Source organism: Trichoderma camerunense (genome assembly GCF_050948025.1).
Source record: "Trichoderma camerunense strain CBS 138272 chromosome Unknown V8C40scaffold_1, whole genome shotgun sequence".
Taxonomy (NCBI): Eukaryota; Fungi; Ascomycota; class Sordariomycetes; order Hypocreales; family Hypocreaceae; genus Trichoderma; species Trichoderma camerunense.
Window position 1 is genome coordinate 656,754 of NW_028145369.1, and position 15,161 is coordinate 671,914.

At 46.0% G+C, this 15,161-nt stretch overlaps 8 protein-coding genes across 8 annotated transcripts; 4 read left to right on the top strand and 4 right to left on the bottom strand.

Annotated features, from left to right (window-relative positions):
* Nucleotides 1-248: 248 nt before the first annotated feature.
* On the top strand, nt 249-814 carry V8C40DRAFT_279085 (uncharacterized protein; the record flags this gene model as incomplete). The annotated part of the gene is made up of 4 exons (XM_083221162.1): nt 249-335; nt 407-588; nt 647-703; nt 805-814. 4 exons carry the CDS (start codon nt 249-251, stop codon nt 812-814), a joined length of 336 nt encoding a protein of 111 aa, XP_083078790.1.
* Nucleotides 815-1,553: 739 nt separating this feature from the next.
* On the bottom strand, nt 1,554-2,248 carry V8C40DRAFT_279086 (uncharacterized protein; the record flags this gene model as incomplete). Its single annotated transcript, XM_083221163.1, has 2 exons — nt 1,839-2,248; nt 1,554-1,730 (listed from the first exon to the last, which is right to left on the bottom strand). The coding sequence occupies exons 1-2, from the start codon at nt 2,208-2,210 to the stop codon at nt 1,554-1,556; spliced, it is 549 nt and encodes a 182-aa protein (XP_083078791.1). The 5' UTR covers nt 2,211-2,248.
* Nucleotides 2,249-2,561: 313 nt separating this feature from the next.
* Nucleotides 2,562-3,755, bottom strand: V8C40DRAFT_279088 (uncharacterized protein; the record flags this gene model as incomplete). Its single annotated transcript, XM_083221164.1, has 1 exon — nt 2,562-3,755. Exon 1 carries the CDS (start codon nt 3,708-3,710, stop codon nt 2,562-2,564), a length of 1,149 nt encoding a protein of 382 aa, XP_083078792.1. The 5' UTR covers nt 3,711-3,755.
* Nucleotides 3,756-4,173: 418 nt separating this feature from the next.
* On the top strand, nt 4,174-4,892 carry V8C40DRAFT_229249 (uncharacterized protein). The gene is made up of 2 exons (XM_083212441.1): nt 4,174-4,446; nt 4,503-4,892. The coding sequence occupies exons 1-2, from the start codon at nt 4,341-4,343 to the stop codon at nt 4,760-4,762; spliced, it is 366 nt and encodes a 121-aa protein (XP_083078793.1). The 5' UTR covers nt 4,174-4,340; the 3' UTR covers nt 4,763-4,892.
* Nucleotides 4,893-5,474: 582 nt separating this feature from the next.
* On the bottom strand, nt 5,475-6,682 carry V8C40DRAFT_271977 (ceramidase; the record flags this gene model as incomplete). The annotated part of the gene is made up of 6 exons (XM_083220303.1): nt 5,475-5,631; nt 5,697-5,814; nt 5,867-6,148; nt 6,200-6,340; nt 6,417-6,477; nt 6,617-6,682. 6 exons carry the CDS (start codon nt 6,680-6,682, stop codon nt 5,475-5,477), a joined length of 825 nt encoding a protein of 274 aa, XP_083078794.1.
* Nucleotides 6,683-8,385: 1,703 nt separating this feature from the next.
* On the bottom strand, nt 8,386-9,962 carry V8C40DRAFT_4482 (uncharacterized protein). The gene has a single exon (XM_083222988.1). It carries the CDS (start codon nt 9,475-9,477, stop codon nt 8,653-8,655), a length of 825 nt encoding a protein of 274 aa, XP_083078795.1. The 5' UTR covers nt 9,478-9,962; the 3' UTR covers nt 8,386-8,652.
* An 83-nt stretch (nt 9,963-10,045) lies between these two features.
* On the top strand, nt 10,046-10,960 carry V8C40DRAFT_229250 (uncharacterized protein; the record flags this gene model as incomplete). The annotated part of the gene is made up of 2 exons (XM_083212442.1): nt 10,046-10,070; nt 10,149-10,960. The coding sequence occupies 2 exons, from the start codon at nt 10,046-10,048 to the stop codon at nt 10,958-10,960; spliced, it is 837 nt and encodes a 278-aa protein (XP_083078796.1).
* A 2,234-nt stretch (nt 10,961-13,194) lies between these two features.
* V8C40DRAFT_279090 (FAD-binding oxidoreductase) lies at nt 13,195-14,808 on the top strand (the record flags this gene model as incomplete). The annotated part of the gene is made up of 1 exon (XM_083221165.1): nt 13,195-14,808. The coding sequence occupies exon 1, from the start codon at nt 13,237-13,239 to the stop codon at nt 14,806-14,808; it is 1,572 nt and encodes a 523-aa protein (XP_083078797.1). The 5' UTR covers nt 13,195-13,236.
* Nucleotides 14,809-15,161: the final 353 nt, after the last annotated feature.

The window sequence follows — 15,161 nt, forward strand, 5'->3', positions numbered from 1 at the left end:
AGGGGTTGATAACTTCAACAAGGGTTTCAACTGGACTCACCTAGGATGCTAGCATGAGGCAAAGAAAGCCGAATAGTATAAATAGGTGTACTTCTTCGCCTTATTCTTCAATTGAATACCATCACGGTTCAACAAACCTTATCTCATCTCTCTACCGAACCTAGCATCTACTACTCATCTTTCTCTTGCTCGCTTCTATACCTATAAACATGTATTTCAACAGCATTGTTACCCTAGCTATTTTCGCTATGGGCGCTTTCGCCCGTGACTCCCTTCACTTTGTGAACTGTGGAGAGGGCGCAAATGGTAATCCGGCCTCTGATTCGGTCATTGTTGTGCGTATATTCCTTCATCACTAGCCACATCGCCTGTATCAAACGACGGACTCTGACTCTGATATTCGTAGTTCTGCAATGACGACTCTAACTGCCACTTCAACCCTGCCCCAAGCAACTACTGCGTTGTAAGCAGCGGCGGAACCCTGACAACCTGGGAGCGATCTGGCGATTGCACCTTCACTACCGGTGTCCGTGTCAACTGGAGTATCAGAACCGATGCTCGAAACCAGCCAGATTTCTCGACCGTCGGGTAAGTGACTCGTTATTGGACTTGGGGAGACTTTTTACTTACTTGAATCCCATTGCAGAAGTGCTGGTAATGGCGGCCAGAATTTTAGCTGCATGAAGGACAACAGTCCAGTTATGTATGTCGACTCATTTGGTCAGGCATGCAAAAGCATCTATTACTGCTTTGTAAGGAACCTAAAGCTGAATAGCATAAAGCACTCAAACTGACAGTATGCAGTAACGTATAACAGCGACTGTTATAATAACGTGAGCCTCCATCCTGGTAACATGACTTGTGCATAGCACAAGTGAGTTTATCTTCTCATAGGGTAAAGCTGTGCATAACACAGGTCATGGGTGATTAATTTTTCATTCTGTAAAAAGCAACCTTCACCGCGAACTTTTTATTAGCCTTTACAGCCAACTTGAGCTTTTACTGGCAGCTAGCTTTTATTTTATAGTAACTTATACAAATTTAACATTGGTTTTTACCGCAGCCTTTTGCTGCAGCCTCTATAGCAGTGTGCCTTAGTAGTTTATATATTTTATCCAAGATCCTTCAGAATAATATCACTTACTTTCTCACTGATTAAAATGACAAAGTAAATAAATAAAAGTTCTAAAAATTTAAAAAAAAAAGGCTTCCAACAAGAGTCCATTACATCATGGTGCCTTCTCCTCCCCCATACTATAGTAGTAGATCTACTATTGCATTTGCGTTGCCAGCATTCCGTTCCTTTCCTCTCCTCGTCTTTCCGCCCTACCAGACTCTATCTAATTGTTCCTACAGCATCTTACTCATAACATCCATATCTGACATGTAGTGAGTTCCCCCACCGCTTTTATAGCCCCCTGATTCCCTCCTTGCTGAGGCCATCGCCAGAAGCTTCGACTGCCACAAACAACCCACGAAGCCACCACCATGGCCTGGCTGCTCCAACAACCAAGGCAGCTCTAGTAGTAATGACAAAGGCAAACCGATTCAACCTAGACGCCAAAATGGACATAAGGCACCCAAAGATAATCCATGGCAGGCGCAAGCGGCTTAAAACCCAGCAGCTTGGCATCTCTCTCTTCCGCATCATCTTTACCCCTCCCGTCTCTCAGCGTCCTGATGGCGCGATGAAGGCCTCGGCTCACGGCTACATCGGTCATACCTTCCCCCTACAATGTCTTGTATAGAATTCTCGCTATGTCAACGCAGTGGCGATCGGACACCTCCCAGAGCGTGCTAATCACATGGCGAAACCCTGCCAACTGAAAGGCACTTACCAAATGAACGCCCTCATCAGCCAGCGGAATGACTTTGTTCACGCCGGTCGAGCAGGCTGAGAGGTAGGCTAGGAAGGGAGGATCCTCGTGCAACCGGCTATCACGGACGTCTGCCATAGTCAATGGATTCGTTTCCCAGTCCTCCAAGAGCAGGCAGCTCCGCGAGGGATCCTTCAGGTTGGCGCTCCCGTGGCCGGCGAAGTGGAACAGCTTGCACATAGGCAGGCGCGCGAGAACATGTTCTTTTTGTCGCAGCGGCCGGACGGGCGTCAGCTGAAGCTGCGGGCAGAGGTCATTGAGCATGTCCACCTCGCGCTTCGCAAACGGAAGAGACCCAGATGCTAACCCTGGAGTATCCTGCATAGACACCATGAGGACGGAGCCATGCAGTGATGAAGATGATATTTGATATCGACGGATGTGTTGCAACGCCTTGATCGACGGTGCGTATGACGATATCACTCGATCTAAGACCGTCTCTTTGCCTTTACGTGTGTATATGCTGGCCGCGTGGAGGGGAAACTGGCTGAGGAGCCCCGTGGGAATCCACCAGACCTGTGGCCAGTGACCATCATCCACAACTGACTCCTGAAAGCCGAGCTTCTCGAGAATAGGGTGGCAGATGGCATGCCAGGCCCACTCCAGCGAAGATGATGGACCAGTTTGCAGATGGACAGTGTGTTGTTGAAGTTTCCCCTATGTCATCTCTGGCAACGTTATCACCTAAACAGCGTCGCGCTGAACGACGAGTGCGTCACACCGGAGGGAGCTTATGTTGATGGCGATGATGGGCCCGCGACTTGCCTCTGCCGTTAGGTCCTCGGTGGCTGGCGGCTGGAGAAAATTGGCAAACTCTGGCTGAGCTCGAACAGCTTCAATGACCGAGCTGAATTCCCTCTCAGCTTTACGGCGTCTCTGTACCTGCTGCTCCTTGGGTGAAGCTTTCTCTGTGGCCAGAGTTCTGGCTAGGTTGGCCGGGGCATCTAGCTCATCTCGAAGCAGCTGAAACTGTTTCGCCAGCGTAGGATGCTTCAGCTGGAGGTGAGAAATGTCTGAACGCATGTCCATTAGCAACCCGGCGATGACGCCGCGGCCGTGCTCAAGCAACTGCAACGCCTCTTCTGGTGTCTTTCCCGCGTTAAGAGCCGTGGCAGCCGCCAACGGCCCCAGACCAGCAAATTCAGCCAGTAACGTCTGCGCATCAGTACGGTCGAGATACCGCGGGCTTATAGAGGGGAAAAGGAGGACGGCGTCTCGTAGCAGCCGGTTGGATTGTTCCCACGCCTGTTGCGACGAGAGGATGCGGGCTGCGGCCATGGCTGACTTGATGCGTACTGAAGCAGGGGCAGGGTGGCAGTCCCAACCTTTTATGTAAGTCGATAGCTGATGATTGAGATCATCTGGCGATCCTGTTTGGTCAAACTGAAGGCCTAGCGCGTTCCCCAGGTTATATAAGTTTGAAGCGCGAACCGGATCATCAATCGACATGAGATCTAACGCAGCGGATAAGGCGTGAATTGCTTGATGTACATTATCATCGTCGTCATCATATGTTGGGGCTGTCTGCAAAGACCACCGAGTCAGGAACCCTCCAAGATTATTCAAGCTCATGGCGTAACCCGGATCATCATGCGGTGTGGCATCTACCGCCGCTCTTGAGAGAGAAATTGCTTGATCCAAATCACCTCTTGATCCTGTTGCCTCAAAACGCCTGTAAAGCCACGTGCTAAGGTTATGTAGGCGGGGAGCGCGAATATGATGGTCATCTGGCGTCGCATCTACTGCAGCTGTTACAGCGGTCACGGCTTGATCTAGGTAATTCACAGATCCTGTTCGCCTAAACCGCTCGCCAAGTAGACCGCCAAAGTTCATCAGAAAGCTGGTGTGATAAGGATGATTCGGCGAAACGGCATCCACTGCCGCGGTCGAGTAGATAATAGCTTGATGTAAATCATCCGTAGACCCTATCATCACAGACCGATGGAGTTTTTAGATACTACATGTACGCTGTTGCTCCACTAGATTAGAAGTATAGATACTTCGTACTTCCTGATCTGTAAGCAAGCTAACTAGAAGCTGTAATTATATGGATCACTCAACTTCGCTTCTGGCTGCAACCATGGCAGAATCTACAAGTCTTGCAGTACAAGGTCACATTATCATTTTTTGCAAATATGGGTCAATACGTTGAGGTTGCGGAGGGCCGGCTATTCCTGGTAACGCTATTCCCGGCAAAGTAAGTACAGGTAGAAGTACTCTGTAGATGATACTTCAGGCGGATGGCGTTACTTTTCTGGCACTTGTAGGTAGCTTGTAACTCAGTTGAATACAGGTACTATTCAACTAGTACTTGATGCTTTATCTCTATTTAAATGGGCAGATAATCTCCTTTGCAATGACTTGACTGCTTGCTATATAGCAATGTTAAGCTCAAGAACCTCCATCACTGCCCTGGCTTCATATCTTCTCCCTTAATACGAAATCCCTGATATTTTCTCCACAATGCATCTCCCTCAAACCCTTCAGCAGTCCATCGTTATTCTGGCTCTTGCTACACCAACCTTATCTTGTGTTCAGTTTTCCATAAATTACATATGCCCTAACACAGGTAAGTCCTTCCAGGTTCGAAAACTTCGTAGTGTCCTCTAACTAATCTATACTAAGTCCTTGGAACTTGCTGGAACAACTATGTGGCGAACGCAGCTTTGACCGATAATGGAACTCAAGTTTGCTCGCTTGTCAATAAGGTTGGGCCTGTGCCTGATTGCAAAACCTTTACTTTGAACTGTATCGGCGATTATAAGGCAACCTTCGATGGCGTTACAGTCAATTATTCCTATGCGTCATTCTCGGGATCATTCGGGGTAACTCAGAGTAAGTCTGGCGACTACTGCTATTACACAGCAAATGTATGGGGGTGTTAAGTAGACTTCGTATGTGAAGCGCAAATTACGATGTTTTTAGGGCAGAGGATGTAAGAGGCGTGGTGACTATGGCTTTTAGTTTACTGTCCTATTACAACGAAAGATTTGGCCAGGATAAAACGTATGTAGCTCCTATAAAATATTTTATCGTGCCCCGACAGATCTGCAAAAGTAAGGTTTATTTAGGGGTTGAATGAGTTGCTTGAAATGGGTTTTATGCTAATTAATTTGCATTGAACTCGCTCACTTCGTAATCATGGTTGGCAATCGGGTGACAGGTCTTGACGAATATTGTGGATTATTGATACATTATTATTGAAACAACCAAAACGGTAGAAATATTAATCATCTACCAAAGAAAGCGTAGTTTTTGGAGGAATACCGCCGCGGTTATTCACGTGTACGATTGTAATAATGTAACATATTATGTCCTTGCCGAATTATAAAGGGATATTATTGGGATGTTGTGACTGTAGTTATTCTCAAAGAGAGAGTTTAATTGAAAATTCTTGCGGTTTGGGGCTAGAGTAATAATAGAGTGCTCGTTGCTCACGGATAGTCAGTAGTTCATGAGAGGCTCGTTAACTGTTGTCGACGATGTCCTCGTTTCTGAACCTGAAAGCAAACTTGGGCCTCAAGACCCATTTAAATACCCGTCTATCATGCTTTTTCTCACAAATCTTGTGATGAATTTAGGTTCTACAGAGCAAATTTATTCCCACTTCGCGCTTGCATCTACCAATAATCTCGCTACGGATGGGACGGGCCAGGCATGGTGCTGAATCGGATCCTCAAGGACTTCGCCTGATGTTATTGCGTCGACGAGAGCCACGCCAACATAGCCTCCGATACAAGTAAAGATGTGCCACCTGTTAGAGCTTTGTTAGACATGACAGCACTGCGGGGCAATAATGCAACTCCAAAGTAAGCATACCATCCATGTAGCTCGAGGAAGAAAGCCAGGGGAAGGCCAGCTGAATGCTTCATCGAAGTTAACAGTGAGCATAGCCAATCATCCAACAGCCACACAAAGTACCCAAAGGCGAAATTGACTGTGCAAATCGTAAGTTCAAGTTCCCGACTCACGAGATTAGGGTAACGTACAGCAGCCAAACAGTGCGACGTTTCGGAGGTTCTTCCTAATGCGCTCATCTGGCACTTGTTGAGAAATGAGCTTCAGCGTTCGAGTTGCGATCAAATAAACGGCAAGACCAAAGGTTGTTGCATGAAGGAGGAATTCGTCCATGACCATATGTGTGACCATAACCACTATGAAGATGATGGTAAGAAGGACGGCTATAAGCTTAGTACGCTGCGGGTTACTCTTGAATGTCAAGAGGCGATACACCATTGGTGTCGTCAATAGATGCATGGACAATTCATCCGCTGGGGGAGAGGTGACATTGAGTCAAAATGGGTAGAGGTGGTACCGCGTACACATTTGGGTGTGATATTTCAGAGTCATATGATAGCTGGCAGAGCAAATGCCTACGCCAATCAATCCACCGTAAGAAAGTAGACGAGCGCGAGTCAGCCCATTATGGCCGGCATTGGACAGGCCATATACTCCATAGACGACTGCCAGTACAGCATGACCAGATTAGTGAACGTGGAGATCCAAGACAGCATGGGCTGCGTATGCAATGCTACGGACCGAAAGCTAAGCTGCTGAGAGTGTTGATGAACTCAGCGACATATCGTGTAATGACATAATCCTAGGTTTTCACAATGGTTCATTATCGAGTTCAGCCACCTGGGCAAGAGAGGGTATGGAGAAGACTACCTCTTCGCAAAAGCTATTTAAATTGCTGTGAGCTATAACAATCCCAAAGCATGATAAGAAAGTTCCAAGACATACTTTAGATAAGACGTGACCTCGCCCCAGAATGGTTTGCCGAGAGAAGAATGCAATGATTGCATGGCTGTGATGTGTATAACCGAGGGCTAGTCTTTTATTCTAGTCACGCAGAGAGCGGAAGTGGTCTCCAGCTGGATATGATCACTTTTAGAGAAAGAAGCAAGGACGCGTGACTTTGAGCTCGGAGATGCCACGAAAACAACACGGTACAGTCAATGGAAGGCGCATAGCGTTGTGATTGCTTGTCCCGCACCGACCTGCTGGCTGTTCGAGCCTCGTATGGGCGCGTGCCATGCATGATACGCACGCACAGGAAAATTTGTAAGTACACGCAAGTTCGGTTTCAACGTCGTATTGGTGTGTTTCAACTGTGAATGTTGGTCTGCGAACATGTTTTACCAGTTCATGTTGTAGATGGCTTGCGTTCCGTGATCGTACTGAATGCCCTAAAAATCCCCATGGACAATGGACCGATAATGTTCATACTGCGCGATGCTAACTGATTCTCTTCCAACCGATCCAGGCAAATCTACCAAGGAGAGCAAGGTAACATCATTGTGTTATTATTGCAGGATTTCATTCCACAGCCCTCCTGATTCCCACTATGACGGATAATTATACAGTAATGTTTGTTTCTGTGTGAGAACACAACTTTTCCTAGCTGACGATGTGCACCTTGGCGTCTCATTTCGGCCACTCTTCCGAGTACAGGTAGATTGACGCACCGACATTTACTTCATGACATTCAAATATCAGCTAACTAGTGCCTCTCTCTTTTCTTATAATGTGGCGAGATCGCCGTCACGAATCGATCACAAGCGTAGAGAGCCACTTCAGCACATCGAGAGACCAGCACCTGTATTCGGATTGATCTCACCGCATGTGCAAGGCTTTGGCATATGAGTTCTAAAATATCCTTTACGCCTCCGTAAGTGCTGTATCCAATGAAGTAGCGAAGATTCACTGTCTGCTGCGTCGACCGCCACATGACTCACAGCATGGGCTACAAGGATTGAACATTTGAACCTTGTACGGTCGCCCACACTAGGCTTCTGAGTTACAACAAGACTATGATAACCTTAATATATAGTAAAATTAACCACATTCCAGTTGAAAATGGGCTGTTGATGCCCTGTAAATGTCACATCTAAGCTTTCCACAACTGAGAAATCTCCAAGCCTATATCGTATGCCAAGAGCTGGACATGCTCAGCTATATCTGAGACACATTTCTATACCGTAGGCACATCCCAAGGCACCCCGTCGATGCCATCTAAGTTGTGCAGACCTCACACGTCTCGCATTTGGACAAATCTCCCGCTGTAAAATTTTTTTTGATCTTCCCTACATAATAGCTTGGATTCTCATGCCCGATAATCCTATCAGGTCTGTGTATCACCTCAGGAAATTTCCTTATTGTAAAATACATAAATTGGGTGTGAGATATCCTTTGCTACGCAGCTCAGCTATCTACTTTAATAACGAAGAGGGGGGCATTTCTTTTTATATGTATCCAATCTACGAGATTCTCAGGGACAAATCGATTAGAAGTCACCTTGTACATAACATACATAGAATAAAAAGCGTCGGATATTTTTCATGCGCACTATGCGGAGAACATAAACCGAAAGAAGCTGATACTGGTAAATACAAACAGTCGACGCTTCCCGGTTCAAACTCGTAATAGTTATTACATGTAAAGTTGTTCATTTATAATCTCGATTTCATGATCACTTTGAGAAAAGCCGTCGATATTGAATTATTTTGTTTATTAAGAGTAATTAGGTACAGAATAATGGCTCATTAATAACAGAGGCTCCTCTGCATTTGCATCATGATATTGGGAAAACCCCGAGGAGGCAAAAACCAATACCGAGGAGCAAATAGAATCTTAGAACGCCGACTGGAGTTCAATAGCAAAGTACCAGCATTTTTTGAGTTGTGTTGAAGCATCACTGAGACCAATTTTATATCAGATACCTTTGCATATCGCCAAGTGAATCATTTTCCTGTTGCTTTTCTTCCCCTCCCCCCTAGTTATCAGGATACCAGTCGATGATATTTAACTTTTTATATGGACTTTCGAGGTTATAAAACGCTTTAGCGCTTACGATGTCCGACTCCTGAATGTTAGGTGGGTGTTCATCGTTGTAGTTCATGACAGAGTCATCGTTAGCTGGTCCAAATTGCACAGCACCGCCCTCTTTGAAAGCGAATTCATGGCGCAATCCCAAGACATGGCCTAGCTCATGAAGATAGTAATTGTGTTGGTATGGGCTAAATCTTTCATCAAAGGCCAGCTGATAGACGAAAAGCGTGCTGAGGTTTTTCTTGTTAGGGAAGAAAGCACTGGCCAAGGTGCCTCCTTGGTTGCCACCATAGGCGAGTACAAAACATGCGTCGTCTATATCGGTGACCCACTTGAAAGTAACTCCTATATCGAGACTGTTCCATTCCCTGGCCGCCATGTTGAGCTTGTACGCGGCGAATATGGCATGTTTTGGAGTTGGATAACCTCCTGCTTTGGCCGCAAATTGGACTACCTGGCCCTTTTTCCAGCGTGGAATGTCACCAAATAATCCGATCCAAAGAGCAAGGGGGTCAGATTTTTGGCTAGGCTTGAAGGGGAACTTTTTTTCCGTTATGCAAGTGTGCTTAAGTTGCGGCACGGCAAGTTGAGCACTACTATTAAGTTGTAGCATTGAGTCGATGTCTGGGGGGATGTTTTTCATGTCAGGATCCGCCGGGATAGTCTTCAAGTCTCTTGCGGTGGCATTTTTCTTCAGCATTTTGAAGAATTCCTGGCGATTCCCGCTGGCGGGCTTGCCGTCCCTGGTAGATTGGGCAGAAGGCGCCATAGTTGGTTGTACTGGAGTGCCGCACCAGTTGCCGAGGTTGAACTCCACGATGTTGGTTATGATTGGTAGTAGAATAGCACAAAGAGATTAAGACTTAGAGTCAGTATTATGCAAATGCGATGATGGAAAATTGGGAGGACATCGCATGCCTGCATAGCTATTTATCTTCCACGTCGGCCTGAGTGGCATTTGTAGCTGAGAACGCCCAGTACCCGTTTTGGATGAGACTGATCAGACTATGATAACCTTAATATATAGTAAAATTAACCACATTCCAGTTGAAAATGGGCTGCTGATGCCCTGTATATGCCACGTCTAAGCTTTCCACAACTGAGAAATCTCCAAGCCTATATCGTATGCCAAGAGCTGGAGAGACACATAGATATAATAGCAGTTACTAGAGAAATATAGATATAGTACTCCAAAGTAGATGCTTAAGAGTTAGGGTTTATAAGCGTATTATTAAAGGCGCGTGTGTTCGTAATCTTCTCAGTCTCGGGTTTTCTGTCCCCTGCTTGCCGGGATACCCCTGTAAATATAGCAAGAGAGTTGTGAGGGCCAGGCACCCATGATTAGAGGATTAGAGGCGCTAGGTGAGTTGTGGAGCAGACAAGGCAGACTACCCCCTTAATCCAACTCCGAGTATTACAGTATAATCAGAGCGTCATAAGACTACCCCTCCTCTTCATCAAAACCAAATTATACTGCTGGTCATACTACTCGCATCATCTTAAACTTGACATACCTGACCCCGGACATGTTATCACAACACTCGAATTTTCAGTCCGAATGCCTGGACCAAGCCGGCTCTCTCTTTTTTACTCGCCTCCCGAGGGAGATCCGTGACCTTATATACCAGCAGTACCTTGCTGTCGATGCCATCACAGATGGAGTCGAAACGAACCAGCCCGAACACCTGTTTCTCAACGAAGAACAACCTTTCAAAGGCGATAGCATACCGCTTGAAGCTAGCTGCCAGAAAATATTGTCGGAAATGCGATGTGTGAGGCGGCTGCGGGAGGTGGCCATGACCTTCTACTCGCCTTGGAATTTCCGGCTCCAACTCGCAGTAAAAGGCCGTCTTGACTGGGCTTGCGTCCAGAAGATTCGCCTTCAGCTCCGTAACGAAGACAGATTCGATCTCAGAGGCGCAGAGTTCACTAAAAAGGCCCTTTTACGGACGAGAGAGCTGAAGATCTTGTATATTGACTGCTCATCATTCAACAATGCCTTCAACAGAGCAATTGAGCCCAATATAATTGTCTGTAGCGCGGATTCCAGTTCCCAAGACGACGAAGATGAAGCGGGCGAAGAACTCTTTGCAAAATCACATTGGATAGAGAGCTTGCTCGATAATTGTGGCAGGCAACTGGAAAGGCTGGAAATGGTGGTACTTAGAGGCAAAGGCTGCTATCCAACGTTCTGGCCGCAGCAGGTCAGGCAATTTGTCAATGACAATGTCGAGATGATAGAACTAGACTAGATCTGTGTGCACTTTGGCGGGGACGCGGCACCGGACCTTTTTGAGTTCCATCATAATTTCGGGCATTGAAGAAAACGGCAGCGTCTGCATTTACGGGCAATTATTTTTCTTCATACGCCGCTAAAAAGTGCTCATGATGGACACCAAAGATGGCAATGACAAATTATTTATATGGGACAGGGTGTAAAATCCAAGTAATAACAGAAACTTGATTACAATGTAAGGACAGCATTTTGGTTACCATTCATTTGGAAGCCTACAATTATGCATCATGCATATTGTGGTGCTTGTCGCGTGAAGCTTGCGTTGGAATATATGCGATAATGTAAAATAAATACCCAATAATAAACTCACAGCACCTACTGTTACCAGGGTGCTTTCACCATACAGCCAAACGTGAATAGTTGTCTTCATGTTTACAGTAAACGATACGCCAGCCTAGCCTGTGATACACACCACAGTGACCAGTAGGTGGGTGGCCAGCTAAGGGCCCAAGGCTCTCGGGCTCCTCCAAGAGCACCATGAGTAGCCGACGTCTGTCCCTTAGAGTCTAAACTTTTTATGTAAAGTATAATTCATGCTGTTGTATAACAGAAGTAGACTATTCATAGAGATAGGAGGCTTCAGTTACCTCTTCATTTACAGAGTCTATTGTTAGAACGCATTTACGAATCAGTATTATCGGATCATGATGAGGAATATTAAGAATCTTGATACAATTGCATCATTAGACTAGCATTTATACGTTAAGTGATGGCCCGTTATGATATTACAGTCTGTTAAAGCTTGATTCGCAATCATCGCAAGATTTTTCCTCGTTACTCTTCCCTTTTACCAATTAGCAACGTTGGCGAAGACGTTACCGTAATTATCCAATAATTCTTAATTGATGGATATACTGTGCGACGTAATGGCTTACTCTAGGCGTTGATCAGTCGGCGACCATACGGCAGTGGCTTGGAGGGCTGAACCGCTAGACCTCGATCCAGAACCCGGAGCCTGCGAGGGCGGCTATTCCCATTTGCTGCTCACTTGGGAAGATAAGTAATAAGCAAAATAAAACCGATAAGGGTGTCGGATGGTCCTTGCACTTCTGATAGCTCACATTGACCCGTTACTTTTTTGCTCTTGATGGCAGGCCTGAGCTGAGCCGTCCTATTTAATCGGGAAAAAGAAGCGAAGGCTGTATCGTGGTGAGCTTTTGTCGGTAGTTCTAGAATGTCTTAGCCTAAGTGCCACATGTTGATAATAATGACATTGACTGGCTGTCAAGGTATACAGGGTATAATACGTAAGGCCAAACAGAACAGCATATCTTCTCTGTTAGTGGCTGATGCATTCTACGAGTTGTGAACTCTCTCATAGCTGGATGACGTTAGTTCTGCAGGGAGGAATTTCAGCTTTAGAAACAACTTTCAGCTGTTCTAGGGCAATAGCAAGACTGCAAGTCTAAACGGCACGTGTAAAGACTCAGGTTAAATCCCTCACAAGTTGGTAGATTTCGGCTTGTAGACACCCCTTTGCTTCTTAAAACTTTCACCATGGCTGAACTATGATATAACCCGAAATGAAGCCCGACTTGGACATATTTTTACAAGAGACGGCAGGTTTCATACACAGTCAACAGTCCAGGCTTAGCACTATTGGCCTCCCTATGACGCTTGTCTTCGCCCTGCAGAAGGATTTCTGACATGCCGTCAATATATTGCCAATAGATTGTCTCACACATCTCCTCAGCCATTTTCGAGTTTCTGGCCAATAGACTCGCTGCATTGAACCATTGGTTACCTAGTAGGAGCATTGACCACTCATCCTTTGTACGCCTCCGTCATGTAAGTGGCAAATAGCCTTGTTTCGCTTTCACCGAGCGTCTCCACTCTCGTAAGGCTGCGGCTTAAAGAAGATGCCAACATTCCATCCTAAAGTTTATGATCAAAGTCATAAATTAATACAATAACTTTATTACTTCAACTTCTTTTATGCCAAAAAGTGAAGAATAATGAAATGGCTAGGGTCAAGAAACCAGCAGACAAACGATATTATTGGTGCCCGCTGCGACTTCCAAATGTATAAATTTTAAGACATGGATAGGCAAATATGAAGGATTGCTTATGAAGGATTCACCAAAAGGCGAAGCAGTACACCTAATGACAACATAGGTGGTACACAAACACATATAAGAGGGTGTGAAGAGCCAGTCTCTGGCGCAAACATCACTTCTCTTCACTATTCTCATTTGCATTCCAAGAAAATAACTTCATCGTCTGTATTACACAATGAATCCCGATCCTACCTTTCAGGGCAGCCAGCTCAGGCCAGGAACCGCAGCCTATGATCAGGCAAACGATATATACGCCACTTCCACCTATGGAAAAGAGCGTAACATGAACCCGGGAGAGATTCTACAACCTACATGTGTAGAAGACATCCAAGGTGTTGTTAGATATGCCAACAAAGTTGGTAAACCGATTGCCATCAGGACTGGTGGTCATCAGTACAGCGGTGCTTCTTCAACTGGACCCAATGGCATTCAATTGGACTTGGAACTTACGTTCCGAGACCCGAAGAAGGACCTTGTCTTGATTCGCGATACTGAAAATGACAAGGTCTATATTAAAGCAAGCGTCAGTTGGGCCCTGGCTGAGGTTTATGATTTCCTCCTTGCAAATGGTGTCTTTATGCCGACAGGCCAATGCGCCACGGTTCATCTCGGAGGACATGTCCAGACAGGCGGCTACGGTATGCTAGCTAGATCCTTTGGACTTCTTGGAGACTACATGCGTGAGCTCGAAATCGTGGACCACAACGGCGAAGTGGTCACGGTGACCAAAGAGACGCAGCCTGACTTGTTCTTTGGTCTCCTCGGCGGCAGCCCCGGCAACATTGGAGTCTTGACGCACTTCAAAGTCGAAGTCCAAGATGACAAAAAGTACCAAGGCTCTAAAGGACTCTGGATGGCGTTCCACTACCGTCAAGACACCTTGAAGGAGCTCCTCGACCTCTTGGTGGAGAAAGCAGAAGACCCAAACTTCCCGCGCAGCTACGACTTCACCGTCAATGTCGTCAGTAGGGAGTCGAACCTTCTAGACCTTTTCCCCGGCTCAGAAGACGAACTCAAAGAGACACTGCCAGATAACATCCACGATGGCACGAACAATATAGCTAATGTGTTCAAGTTTAAGTATGCCGTTATTGTTGTATACGCTCAATGGGTTAATTTGGGGACCGATAAATTCTCCCCAGATCTCTTCAACCGCATCAAGCACGCCACTCACGATCTTTTCAAATTCTACAAAGAGACTCCAGAGGGTACCCCCATGTCCTACATTACATCCATGTGGCTCTTTAGAAGCCGACGAGAGTTTCCCTACCCGTACATCAAACGCACTAACACGACCAACTCGACCACTCTCTCCAAGACAGGTTGGTCCGATTGGTTCTCTGGGCGTATCGATGAGATTCTCTCTGTCAAAGGCAACGGTCTGTGGGTCTCGTCTCAATTGCAAGTTTATGGCGGAAAAGACTCCATGTTCAAGAACAACGCAAACAACGGCACTGCTTATGGATGGAGAGATGCCACTCTTAGCGGAACCTGGGACGTCTTTCATCAGGACAATTACGACGGGGCTAAGAAATGGCAAGATGAAAACGATAAGGGGGCAGTTACTCACTTCAGTAAAGATGATCGCCGCGTTCTTTGGGGTTCTTATGGTGACTGGGTTATGAAAAATGTCTGGCAGCATTACTACGACTCCGCAACCTACGACAAACTGCGGCAGATTAGGAAGAAGGCTGATCCTAATGGAATCTTCACTGCCAATCCTTTTGCCGTTGAAAAGGCGCAATAAAAGCTGTGTCAAGTTTTGTAACTACGTATTTGTCAATTGAATCGTTCATATATGTATATATATACATGTAAATTTAGGCCCAAGTGTATGATCAAACTTGGCTTTTTGAGGTCTAATTCTAGAAGATCCATTTATAAGACGGTAGCATCCTCTCTCAGCTGCTTTAGAGCAGCTTTATTAAAGTAGTTTTCGTCTACAGGTCCAACAAACCTCCAATATAGAGTTGCTTCTACAAACCATCTCTTTTAGGGCTCGCAATTGAACACCTCGTTATCATGCCCGTAACAGTGTCGATCAGCTCTTCTTTCGTGCCTCCTCTATGCGCGCAAGCTCCCTGTCTATCCTCTTGAAAC

What these genes read in the sequence shown, in the direction of transcription:
- V8C40DRAFT_4482 (XM_083222988.1), bottom strand. Translation starts at nt 9,477, where the DNA reads ATGGCGCCTTCTGCCCAATCTACCAGGGACGGCAAGCCCGCCAGCGGG.
- V8C40DRAFT_229249 (XM_083212441.1), top strand. Translation starts at nt 4,341, where the DNA reads ATGCATCTCCCTCAAACCCTTCAGCAGTCCATCGTTATTCTGGCTCTT. An exon ending in TTACATATGCCCTAACACAG is followed by an intron (nt 4,447 to 4,502) that starts GTAAGTCCTTCC and finishes ATCTATACTAAG; the next exon opens with TCCTTGGAACTTGCTGGAAC.